The sequence below is a fragment of the Limanda limanda genome, chromosome 6, assembly GCF_963576545.1.
Source record: "Limanda limanda chromosome 6, fLimLim1.1, whole genome shotgun sequence".
In the NCBI taxonomy this organism is placed as follows: domain Eukaryota; kingdom Metazoa; phylum Chordata; class Actinopteri; order Pleuronectiformes; family Pleuronectidae; genus Limanda; species Limanda limanda.
The window spans coordinates 21,641,771-21,653,120 of NC_083641.1; the positions used below are offsets into that span (position 1 = coordinate 21,641,771).

At 40.4% G+C, this 11,350-nt stretch overlaps 1 protein-coding gene and 1 long non-coding RNA gene across 2 annotated transcripts; both read right to left on the minus strand.

Moving 5' to 3' along the window:
• Positions 1-1,472: 1,472 nt before the first annotated feature.
• Positions 1,473-6,476, minus strand: paf1 (PAF1 homolog, Paf1/RNA polymerase II complex component). Its single transcript, XM_061073039.1, has 14 exons — positions 6,236-6,476; positions 5,535-5,567; positions 5,341-5,433; positions 4,639-4,760; positions 4,480-4,546; positions 4,298-4,399; positions 4,094-4,199; positions 3,782-3,850; positions 3,498-3,601; positions 3,289-3,405; positions 3,041-3,169; positions 2,697-2,802; positions 2,343-2,418; positions 1,473-2,212 (listed from the first exon to the last, which is right to left on the minus strand). The coding sequence occupies exons 1-14, from the start codon at positions 6,280-6,282 to the stop codon at positions 1,755-1,757; spliced, it is 1,629 nt and encodes a 542-aa protein (XP_060929022.1). The 5' UTR covers positions 6,283-6,476; the 3' UTR covers positions 1,473-1,754.
• A 524-nt stretch (positions 6,477-7,000) lies between these two features.
• Positions 7,001-10,776, minus strand: LOC133002870 (uncharacterized). Its single transcript, XR_009678267.1, has 4 exons — positions 10,677-10,776; positions 9,406-9,542; positions 8,216-8,260; positions 7,001-8,123 (listed from the first exon to the last, which is right to left on the minus strand). It is a non-coding gene; the product is annotated as an uncharacterized LOC133002870 (long non-coding RNA).
• Positions 10,777-11,350: the final 574 nt, after the last annotated feature.

Consider the following 11,350-nt stretch of genomic DNA (forward strand, 5'->3'; position numbering starts at 1 on the left):
GATATGGATCTATTTAAATTAAATGCCCCAGTCTTTTCTGTCAGACTGGCATTTACAGGTTTATCTTTTTTCCTGCATGTGTTATCCAAGCTTTTAAAGATGGTCGCACTGTTTCACACCACAAACAAAAAGTGGAAGCACCTGTAATGCAGGTTTGTCCCCTGGTCATTCCCCTTGTTGTTGTAAGAAGAAGAGAGTTAGAGAGGCTGTCTGTCTATTTGAAAACTACTTCAACAAGCCGGTGTCTCTCCGAAGACAGGAGGTCAGAGAAAAGAATGGTGGGTGAAACTGAAGCAGTTATGGGAAATATTTCTGCTTGTGTGTTGACATTTGCTAAATTTGATGAGCTGTCATTCAAACATACTTGTGTGTACTTATTTTTACACAAGCCGACCATCGCCTGCTCTCTTTCATGCAGCAAACTAAATTCTTGCATGTTGCAGCACAAACATTTCCTGACCTCAATATATAAATTATAAATGTATTTGTACAGCACTTTTCAATAAAGTAACAGAGGGCTTCACTCTTATCCTCTCATTGGATTGTATTATATATAAACCTAGATATATGTATATATATATATGATGCATAATATGCAAATATTGAGTTTTAGTACGAGCAGTTTATAACTCTTCACCCCAGAGAGTAAGTATTAGCCTTCAAGAGGTAATGAGAAAAAAAATATATCTTTCTCCATTCAACTTTTTGAAGAATGACTGATGACATATGACTTTGGCATCAGATGTATTTGTTGTTTGACTGAACAAATGACAGAATCCCTAATGAAAATGTCAATTTCTTGTTGGCAGCATCTGTGGCAAAGCAACATATGGTTTACGAAGGCAGCTAGATGGAAGCGGTCAAATCTTCAAGAATCAAAAAGTTCATAATTATAAAAGTGAACTATGTCATTTAATGACACAAAAATATATACCAATATACCACTAAACTTAACTTGGGAAGAACATTATCTCCATCTACAGAACACTGTACATTCCATGCTCTCCAATCAAAACCCAGAGGAATCTGTTGATATTTTTCTAAACCGGCAAGTCACCAAAATACTAAAATCACATTAAAATGACTGACTATGAATCTTGTAGTACTTAAGAGACAAAAGCTAATATCCACACCTATTTAGCAAGTCATTCATACTTTTGATGTTATCTCTGATTGGGACATTCTCTGCTATACTCCAAGATATTTGAAGCAAGAAACCACGATGACTTCACTGAAGAATGGCTGAGGGACCAAATTAGTCGTTTTCACTGAAAATACATTTCCCAACCTCTCATCCAACATCAGCTGGAATTAACTCTTCTAACCGAAGTCTGAACTGAACATCAGCTGAACAAATCATATTTAATATCTTTCAAAAATGAAGAACAAGCAGTGATTTTCTTCCTGGAATAAAATAATCCCTGAATAGATTTGCCATTTGTATGCAGTGTTGTAAAAGAAAAACAACAACATTATCTTACAAAATGACACCTGCAATTTATTTCCAGTTTCAAGTTGTAACGCATTACAACATTGACAAGTCTGAGAGAATAAAGACATTTTCACACGATTTGACAGAGAAAAACACAGGACTGGTATACATATACCCAATGGTGCTTAAGATAAATCTAAAAATTGGAGTGAACAGAGATGTCTCCGGTCCAAAGCCAATGTGCATCTTGCTCACAAATTTCATTTGGGAGTTGTGATCATAAGTGTTTGTTGCTGAATATACAGAACAGACAGAATAGGCCTTATTCACTGTCACTGGCATCACTGGAGTCTGAGCCTCTCTCACTTCCACTTCCGCTCTGAGCCCGGGCCTCTGAACGGTCGCTGCTGCGGTCGCTGTGTGCTGGAGACGCACTGCGACTCCTGCTGCCCCCCCTGTTCCCTCCTTCGTCCTCACTCCCGCTGCCCTCTTCCCCGCTGCTCCTGGCTGAGGTCTTGGGCTCGTTGTCGTCGTTTTCCTCGCTCTCATCGTCACTGCCAAAGATCTCTTCCTCGTCTCGCAGCTCTCTGGTCCTCTCCTCGCCGCTTTCACTTCCACTGCCGCTAGGTTTCCTCTTTCTCTTCTCCTTGTCCACATCCTCTTCTATTTTTTCTTCTTCTTCTACTACTATTTTGATCGGTTCCGGCTCTTCCTCCTCCCTCTCAGATTCACTACCAGAGTTCTCTGCTTCACTGCCGCTGCCCTTCTCCTTATCATCACCTGGAGAAAACAATGCAAACACAACACAGCACAGATGGTGAGTGATTTAGCAGAAACAATGACAACCATAGTAGAGTAGGTAGACCATAGAGTACAAATCCAGTCAGAGAGAGCATAAACGAAAACTGACCAGAGTCCTGCATGTCTTTGTCCAGGTCTTCTTCATCTTCTGGCTCATGGTTCTCCAGCTGAGCTTTACGTGCATCCTGAGAATCATAATAAGGGGTTCATCAGTCAACACAAAACAACAATGATCAATACAACATTAAAGCTCATAGTCGTTAAAGCTACATATCAAATAATTGATCACTTTTTTATGCTGAGTTTTACTGTAAAGTCATTAAATCATTAAATATGAATTTAAAATATAATTATAATGAGAGGACCAAATTACAACTCGGATGCATCATTACGTGTTCCAAGCCTTAAAAAACAATGTTTACTGTTGACAAAAATGAAGAGGAAAAATGTTGAGCACACTCACCTGAGCCTCAAGCTCTTTCTCGTTCATGTCTCTGTGCTTACAAACCAGCACAGCGTTCGTGGTGGACTGTGATCCAGCCTTTGCTCTCCTCTTGCTCAGACGCACCCTGCAGGAGAGAAGACCGGCGGTCAGACAACAAGGCCAAACAGCTTCTCTTGAAAGCTCCATAAATCATATGGAATAGTCCTGTTTTTTTGGTGTGTTACTGTTTGTCATCAGCAACAGACACTTCTACGTGTGCTTGTGTGATCCAAACACACCAGCTCCAGGGTCTACAAAAACAATATTTCCCTTTCACCTTGTTGAGGTGCAACAAAAACTCTCTTCTCCGATCAATGATTTACCTTGTCTCAAGCTCGTTGTAGTAAACACCATCTCCATCTCTGAAGATAAAGAAGTAGTTCTCCTCATAACCCTTGCTGGCTTTGTTCTTGACATTCCAGTTGTACTCCCTGGCAATCTTGTAATCATATCTGAAACACAGAAAATCACATACATTTTGCAGACATGTTAAAGATGGCAAATTCACAAGATTATTTTGAAATTCATCAAAAACGATCCAGGATTTTCCTAATGCAGCATCTCTACTTACAGATCCTCAGGCGAGTAATCCAGGCCCTCATCAACGTCTCTCTTGCGCTTGCGAAGTGTGTCCTCATTGGGCAGGAAGTAGGCCACGAATTGATTTCCTTCCTCATCCATCATACCTCTGTATTCAAGAGACAAGAAATGTGCATTATTATTTCAGAAATAATTGCACTGTAGAAACACACGTCCACAGAAAGGATAATCTGTAGGCACCTGATCATGGCCTGAGACATCATTTCCACTCCTGCTGGTGCCGTCATGTCTTTAGGTGCAGGATCAGAGTCAAAGATGACCTGAGCACATGGATTGATCCACATCTGAGGAGAGAAACAAAAGCAATATTAATGAAGCTCATGAGGGTGCCCAGTGAATTGCCAGTTTGATACATTTTCCCCTCACAACACATCCCCTGCCACTGCCACAGTGCACATGGTATTCAATTGGAAAGCATCCACACCGACTCTAAATGTGGATAAACGGTTAAGAAGATAGCTCACCTTGAAGTCAGGGAACACAGGTAGTACCTCCACAGGAGTGACTCTGGGTTTACTGTAGTGCTGAGCAATCTGGGGAGAAAAAACATAGCTTTTTAATTACTCACCCATACAAGTTGACCACTTTGGATAATGTCCCGATTTGTATCTGACAGGTAAACATTACAAACAGTTTTCTCCTGTACAGAGCAGCTCTACAGCAAAAGCTTTTGAGGAAAACATCTTTCTCATCCCAATATTTGTATAGGCAGATATTGCTGCTTGAGGTAGACAAGATTTAAAAAATGTATCCAACCTCAAAATATCTTCACTTACAGATTTCGATGCATCCTCAAACGTCTTCTCAATAGCAGAAATCTGGCTGTCTCTGTCCTTGTAGATCTCTTCTTCTGTAAACTGTTGTTTGACAGACACACCGATCCTAAACACAACACATATCCAGATTAAATACACCGAATCATACTGGTCATCTTCCGACTGCGTGAGTGGTTCTAAGTTAAAAAGCAATAAATAACTTACTTGACTTCCACTTTCTCATTGCAAACACCATATCTGTTAAACTCTGTAGAAATATACTCGGTCTTTCTCATCCACGGGACCACTTTGGCGTGCTGCTGTGACCTTTGAGAGAGAGAACAAAATGTAACAAAGTATCCACATGAATTTACAATATTGTCAAGTCGGCAATTAAGTAAACTTACCTCTTCGAACTGGATGGAGCCGTGATGTCCTCCTCCAAGAGTTTTTCATCAGCGGGATCCAACAATACTATCAATTCAAAAGATTAGTTCAGTCTACACACACACATTTGAAAGTCTTCTGGTAGGAAATTAGGTTTGTGATCACAACTGAAGACTTACTGTTGGGGTCAATGCGGTATGTGTCTGGGTTGATGAGATCAATGGTGACCCCAAGGTCTGGCTCAGTCAGGAGCTCGTGCTTGTGTTGCTTCTCTAGAGAAGTGGCTTTGTACTGTACGAACCTGCCACGGCAAACAGACAGATGGAGGTATGTCTCTGGGTATTTAAGAACTCATTCAGACCTAGTGTTTACATCCGTCCTGAGCGTTCCTAGCACAAGTGGACAACAGGTGTGAACGCACCCAATGCATCCTGAATGCGTCTTGAGATCTGATCACACCACATGGAGAGGTGGTTTGGGATGGATGTGGACCCCCCCCCACTCAGCTAATGTCTCTGACCCGCTACAGTTTTACAAAGAATCAAAAGGTACTTTACTCTTCTCAGTGCCCTTGCGTTGTTTTAACATTAAATTACTGCTGTGTGCTCTGCATGGATTCACTCAGCCTCTCCTGACTCTCTCCCCCTCTTCAATCTCTTATGCTGATACACAAACACATGTATACTCAGACAGCATAAAAGCAGAATCATTTGACTATTAAACACAAGAATTATTTACATGTTTATTTGTATATAGAGCTGACCACTTGTGATAAAATATCATAGGAAAGATGTTAATTCCAGGTCTGTACACTAAATGTTTCATTCATCCCCCAAATGTTTCCTTGGTGCACGTAGAGGCGGATGATTGACTGTATTTACCTATGCTGATCAAACGGATATGTGATGAACTTGGGATCGAAAGGGATGTCGGGCAAGCTGTTGCAGTACTTCACTCGACAGACGACTCCCGACCTGTCGCGGTCACAGAAGGAAAGTTGGGGTTAGCCGGCCGTTTGCACACGGCCTCACTAAAGAGAGATGTTACTGCAGAAAACAGTGTCAGATCCACTCACCTCTCTGGGACAGTTCTGTGTGAGGACGGCCTGCTGAGAGAGAAAACAGCCACATGTGAAACCTGCAACCAACACTCATGATCTAATGCTCGATTGAGATCTTGTTGATTGATGAACTGTTGTATCCAGATGTTTATTATGTGGTGTTCTGTGAGAAAGCTAAAAGTGAATGCAGACTTGTTGCATTAAATTATATAAGGTTGTGATGTTGTACCTTTTAATATGATCACTGAGTGTGTTAGTATATTGCTGCCATAGATATATTGGGTGCATTCACGTTGTCTTTTAGCAACAGGGAAATACACCGTCTTGTTTTCTGTTTACGTTTCCAGATGTTAGCTCCGTCAGTTCACAGACGTTGCTGTTAGCATTCAGGCTGGCTAACCGTGGCTAGCTTACACTAACCCTACCCACCACTAACATAAAGTCAGCCTTTTCATTTGAATCCCATGTGAAACAATAAATTGTCAGTTACTCGTTCTTTAAAGACAATGTGATTATTGGCTAACGGGCTAGCTTCAGTTAACTTGACATTGTGCATGCTTGTTTATCTCGCTAGCTAGCAGTGTTAGCTAGCATTGTGCGCGACCAAGCTCACGCTGCAGACTGAAGGCTTATTTAGCTTTAGTGTTTATTTGGATTGTGAATTGCAGATTAGTACAGTTACCTAGTTAGTTATTGAGTTAGTAAGTTTAACTTACCTGTGCCCGTCTTCTCGTTGAGCTTGTGTTTGAATCGTTGGAGCCATTTTATTTTTAATAACAAAGTGCTCGCAACTGAAAACAAAATTATGTGTTTGCGCAAATAATCAACACAAACACGCCGGATCTCAAACTAAAAACCTGATCCGAGCAAAACTAAACTCCGCAGCTAAATCCTCCCCCGATCACAATGCATCTTAATTCAGTCCTGGAAGAACAGGAAGACTCGCAGCTCCTAACGTGGATCTGCTGTTTGGTGAGCGCCACCTACTGGCCCGGAATGTGAAGCGATATTGTGTAGATTCTTCTTCTTCTTGGATTTAGGCAGACGAGACGGTGCAATAGCGTGTTGCTGCCCCCTACTGTTTGTTATCTGTGCTCTTTATGATTACTCATGTGTGTTTATATTGTCCAATGCTATGCAGACAGTCGGTTTCATTCATTCTGGTCCAGTCGTGCAGGTTTAGCAGATTGCACAGAGTAGAAATGTTCCTCCAGTTGGTCCCAGGTCTCTGAATAGTTTCCTTATTTCTTGAACTGGATGAGGATATATTTGACTGTTTCTGAGAAATCCAGAGTCAATTCATAATTCCTAACTCTGTTGTCTATTCACCAAAAACACGCGTATAAAAAAACCTCAAATGTTTGTCTCAGTTACAATAAGAGATCAAAACTATCAGCAGTTTCTTTTTTTAAAGCAAACGCTTTAATGAACAGAGGAAGAGATGGAATAGAACAAAATATAAGACAGACAATATTTCAGGCTTGCAAAGCAATACATATTTATAAGTATTTTTAAAAATACTTGTATTTCATGAAATGGATATGGCATTGACAAATTATTTTCATTATGACCTCATCCCCACTATTATTTTCCACATATACACAAATCTATTTTGCTCCTCTCTGACATAAGATTCCTTGAATCAGATTCTCTTCCACGGCTTTCAGTCTAATCTCCTTATTTTCATTAGCACACGGAGCATTTTCACTTGCCGTGGAGATGGCTCAGTTATCACCTGAGCTCAGTGTAGAATGACAACAGAGCAAAATCCATCCACCAATAATAGACCAGATGTCTCTGAAAGCTCTGGAAAATTTAAAATAGAAATATTGCAACTGTTAATAATGAGCCTTCAAGTTCAAATAATGATCCTCCTGATGCCGTTTGATTTAGTAAAGGTGAGTGTTCCTGGTGTAGAAATTATAAAAATCCTTGAACAATAAACAAACTCTCCTAAGGTCCTGACTTGCATGAAAAACTCAAGTACATGACTTCACCACCAAAACAATAAGCTCCTTGTTAAGCGTGCATCATCACACATGCACCAAAATATCCGAAAACTGCCAGCAACATTCATACGCCTCATTTATAACAGATTCACTGCAATCTGATGGTTAAAACACAAATGATTCTAAGTCACTTTGGATAAAAGCGTCAGCTAAATGAAATGTAATGTAAATATAGCTGCAGACAGTCACAACTGTGGTTGCATAGAACGGTAGTGTGATCAAAATATCATCCCATTATAAGTCTTCAAATGGAGTTCATGAAATGAAAGAACAATGTGTTGAACTTCGTATTGCATTTTCTTCGACATTATTTTGCTTCTCGGAAAACCTGAAAGTGAAAATGTTACAATTGGTGGAGGTGACACATTAATCACTGCGGATCTTCCTGTTCGTAGTTGTGCCTCGAGTCATGCTGCACTTCACCAACTTTTTTTTTTTTTAAGTGGGCCAACATTTACTTATGTTAACAAGGGCTGTGCAAAGCAGTGTGATATGTTCCCCTGTCACATGACGGCAGCAGCACCCCCTCCATTACGTGTCTTCCAGTTGAAAGCTTGATCTTTTCCTGACTCAGTCTCTGTCTGTATCTGGGTGTCTACTTGTTGGAAAGAGAAAAGAGATCAGACAGGGCACACACAGCTCAGATTTCAAAATAAATTATTATAAGGTCAGAGGAAATGTTCATACCTGCTTAACATGTATATCAGCTGTCCAGGATCCTCTGCAAAAACCCTGCAACAATAAAAGAAGGGTTCCATTAAAAAATTAAGCTCACTAACCCATGAACTCAACACTGATTCCGTAATGGACAATGCCCATTAGGATTTAAGTGTTTTTCCATCCTTCGGTGCATGACAGGACTTGAGGACCCTTAAGGTCTAATTTTGGGCCTCATCAAGGAAATAGATGACGTGTTGCCTTTGCATGAGTCTCATTCTCCTCTGTCAGAGAGGTAAGATATAGGTGGGGGGAAAGAACACATCGATCACAGGCTGTCTTTGGCTCTAACGATGGTGATCCGGTCTAACTTGTGTCACAAAGCAGATTGTCACCTGGGTGGGTTATCTCCAGCACTGGGTTTTCCAATCTAGCTACAGGTGCATTAATGTGAAACAGTCAGGCATGTTAATTACAGGACACACTGTCAGCAGCGTGAATGAAACGCTTCAATTAAGTTTGAGTGACAGAAGAAATACTGTAGTCACCTAATTAAATGGAATAAAGCTCTAGAAACACTACAAGTAGTCTACGAAAAATAACAATAAAGATTAGTGTTGCAAAATTCCGGGAATATTCAAAGTTGGAAACTTTCCATGGGAATTAACGGGAATTAACGGGAATATACGGGAATAAACGGGAATAAACTGGAAATGTTGTGGGTAATTTATACTAACTGTATTTACCTTGTCATATACAGACATAAATATAAACATTTTGTTGTGTCATAGGCTGATTTGAGCCCTGAGGAAACTTTGGGCACTTGTACATGTACACAGCCTTTCCTTCTACATTGGATGGGGTGAAATGTCTCCACACATGAGATAGTGCACGTGGCATTGTTCTGTAGAATAAGATGAGAAAAAAGTTTGTAAAAAAACACTAATGCAATGCCAGAGATATAAATAGTTAGCCAAACAATTGGAATAGTCTGTAAAAATATTTTACAATTGATGGATAAATAAATGGATAGCTGACTAGTCCTGCACACTACAGCAGGCCTCAATAGCCCTGCTGTAGTGTGCAGGATGCTGGGAAAGTTTCCGGAAATTTACCGGAAAGTTTCCGCCCCTTTGCAACCCTTCTAAGGATACAAACAAGTGTGAGAATGACTATAAATATCATTTAGTTTTCCACAACCATAGAAACACAAGTCGTACCCATCTCCCCAGTGGTAAAAGCCCCGGTCCTGGTAGAACATGGACAGAAACAGCCACACGCTTATTGTCTCCACCCAGAAGATAACAAACAGGAACCATAGGGACGACAGCAGGACTTCACACAACATCCTGGAGCTCTGTGAGGACAACACACACACACACAGTAGAAACTTAAATGGGTTGGCCGAGGAGAGAATGTAAATATGTTCACTAGCACAGGCATTGCCATCATATTCATGCAATCTCTTTCATGCATCTGGTAGATTTAAAGTGGTTTGAGAAATGTTGCAAATCATGTTTTCTAATGTTCAGCTAACACATGGGTCTATGACCAAAATATGACTGCTTTGAATAAACTTAAATAACTTTCTTTTTCAGTGTTGTCCATTGTGACGGTCAAATCTGTCCCACCGCGGGTTCATAATGAACCGAAGACGTTTGGATGATTCCTACATAATTGTGCTTTGAACAGCTTATCAGCACAAGTACACGGACAGGGAAAATCCTGCATCATAACATCACTTTACATATGACCTGGTCTGATGTCATCTGTCCTTGTCTTTGTCTACGTCACCTTAAATATGTCCTTCTTCCTCAAATATGTGAAGCGTCTATGGAAAAGGCGCTATAAAAATTAAAGTTATTGTTATTATTATTATTATTGTAGAGTCTATCAACATAAGAATATTAGCATTTTGAATATCACAACACAAACTTCCTGCTTGTCACTCTCATGTGACTCAGTTAACCAATGAGAAGCCAGAAAGGCCTCAGACTGGTAAATGTAAAAGTGCTGCAGAGGCAGATTCAACACATCATTCCTCCTGTTCTTATGATGCTAGTATAAATATTTAAATATCTATGTTTTGTACAGGAGCACAAGATTTTAAATGCCCCAACACGTCACTTGTAATTTAGACCTGATGTTTGAAAAACTTTGCTAACATCCATTTGGTTTTTTAATTTTGATGTCTAAGGAAAGTTAGCATATCAGTGTCGAGACCTTCAAGCTAAATGTCGACGTTTAATGCATCAACAACACGTAACTTTTCTTTTATCACCGACGTTGTTGTATGAAAGGTAAAATAATCCGGTGATAACTTAGCTCTCTAGTTAAAGTCGACATACAAGTAGCAGTGCTAACCAGCTAGCTAGCTAACAGCTAATTGTGCTGAATCCAGCTGTGAGCATTTCATCTGTAACCACATACTTCCGGTTGTCAGCACAGAGGCAAGCACCGGTAAATAAAAGATCGATTCCTCTTTACTCACTCAAGTCAATCGATTATCGAGACGACATTCCTGCTCCACGCTGCTTGAAGCCAAACATTCACTTTGTTTACAAAGATCATCAGCAGTCACGTGGCGTGTGTTTCCGCTTCTGGGACCTGAGGGTTAGAAGCTCTGGTCCGCGGCCCCTCGGAGGTCCGGACACTCTCCTCTGGGGCCACAGGCTCACTCTGCTCCAGAGGATCTGCTGATGATCTCCAGAGGGACTTTAATCTGGAAAATATAAAAGTAAAGCAGCTAACAGACTTTCTCAACGGGGTTGATGGCGCTTCGGTACTTTTTGCCCGATACCCATTTGATTTACTTCAGGTGAGGGTTCTTGGTGTAACAAATATAAAATCCTTAAACTAGAAATAAACTCTTCACGATCATCTTTGCTCTAGGTCAAGACTTGTACATGACTCCACCACCAAAACAATAAGCTCCTTGTTCAGAGTGCATCATCACACATGCACCAACATATCTGATAACTGCCAGCAACAGATTTACTGCAATCTGATGGTTAAAACACAAATACAGCTGCAGACAGCAACAACTGTGGTGGCACAGAATGGTAGTGGGATGAAAATATCACTCAGTGCAAGTTCTTCAAATGGAGTTTAATAAAAATGAAATAAGAATGGAATGAACTCATCCTTTGTATTGGATTTTCTACA

Bases quoted from the DNA above. Each gene is read 5' to 3' on its own strand.
- paf1 (XM_061073039.1), bottom strand. From the start codon at position 6,282: ATGGCTCCAACGATTCAAACACAAGCTCAACGAGAAGACGGGCACAG. The intron at 4,547-4,638 runs GTAAGTCTTCAG...TTGAATTGATAG, and splicing joins ATACCGCATTGACCCCAACA to TATTGTTGGATCCCGCTGAT. The intron at 3,406-3,497 runs GTGCCTACAGAT...TCTTGAATACAG, and splicing joins ATGTCTCAGGCCATGATCAG to AGGTATGATGGATGAGGAAG.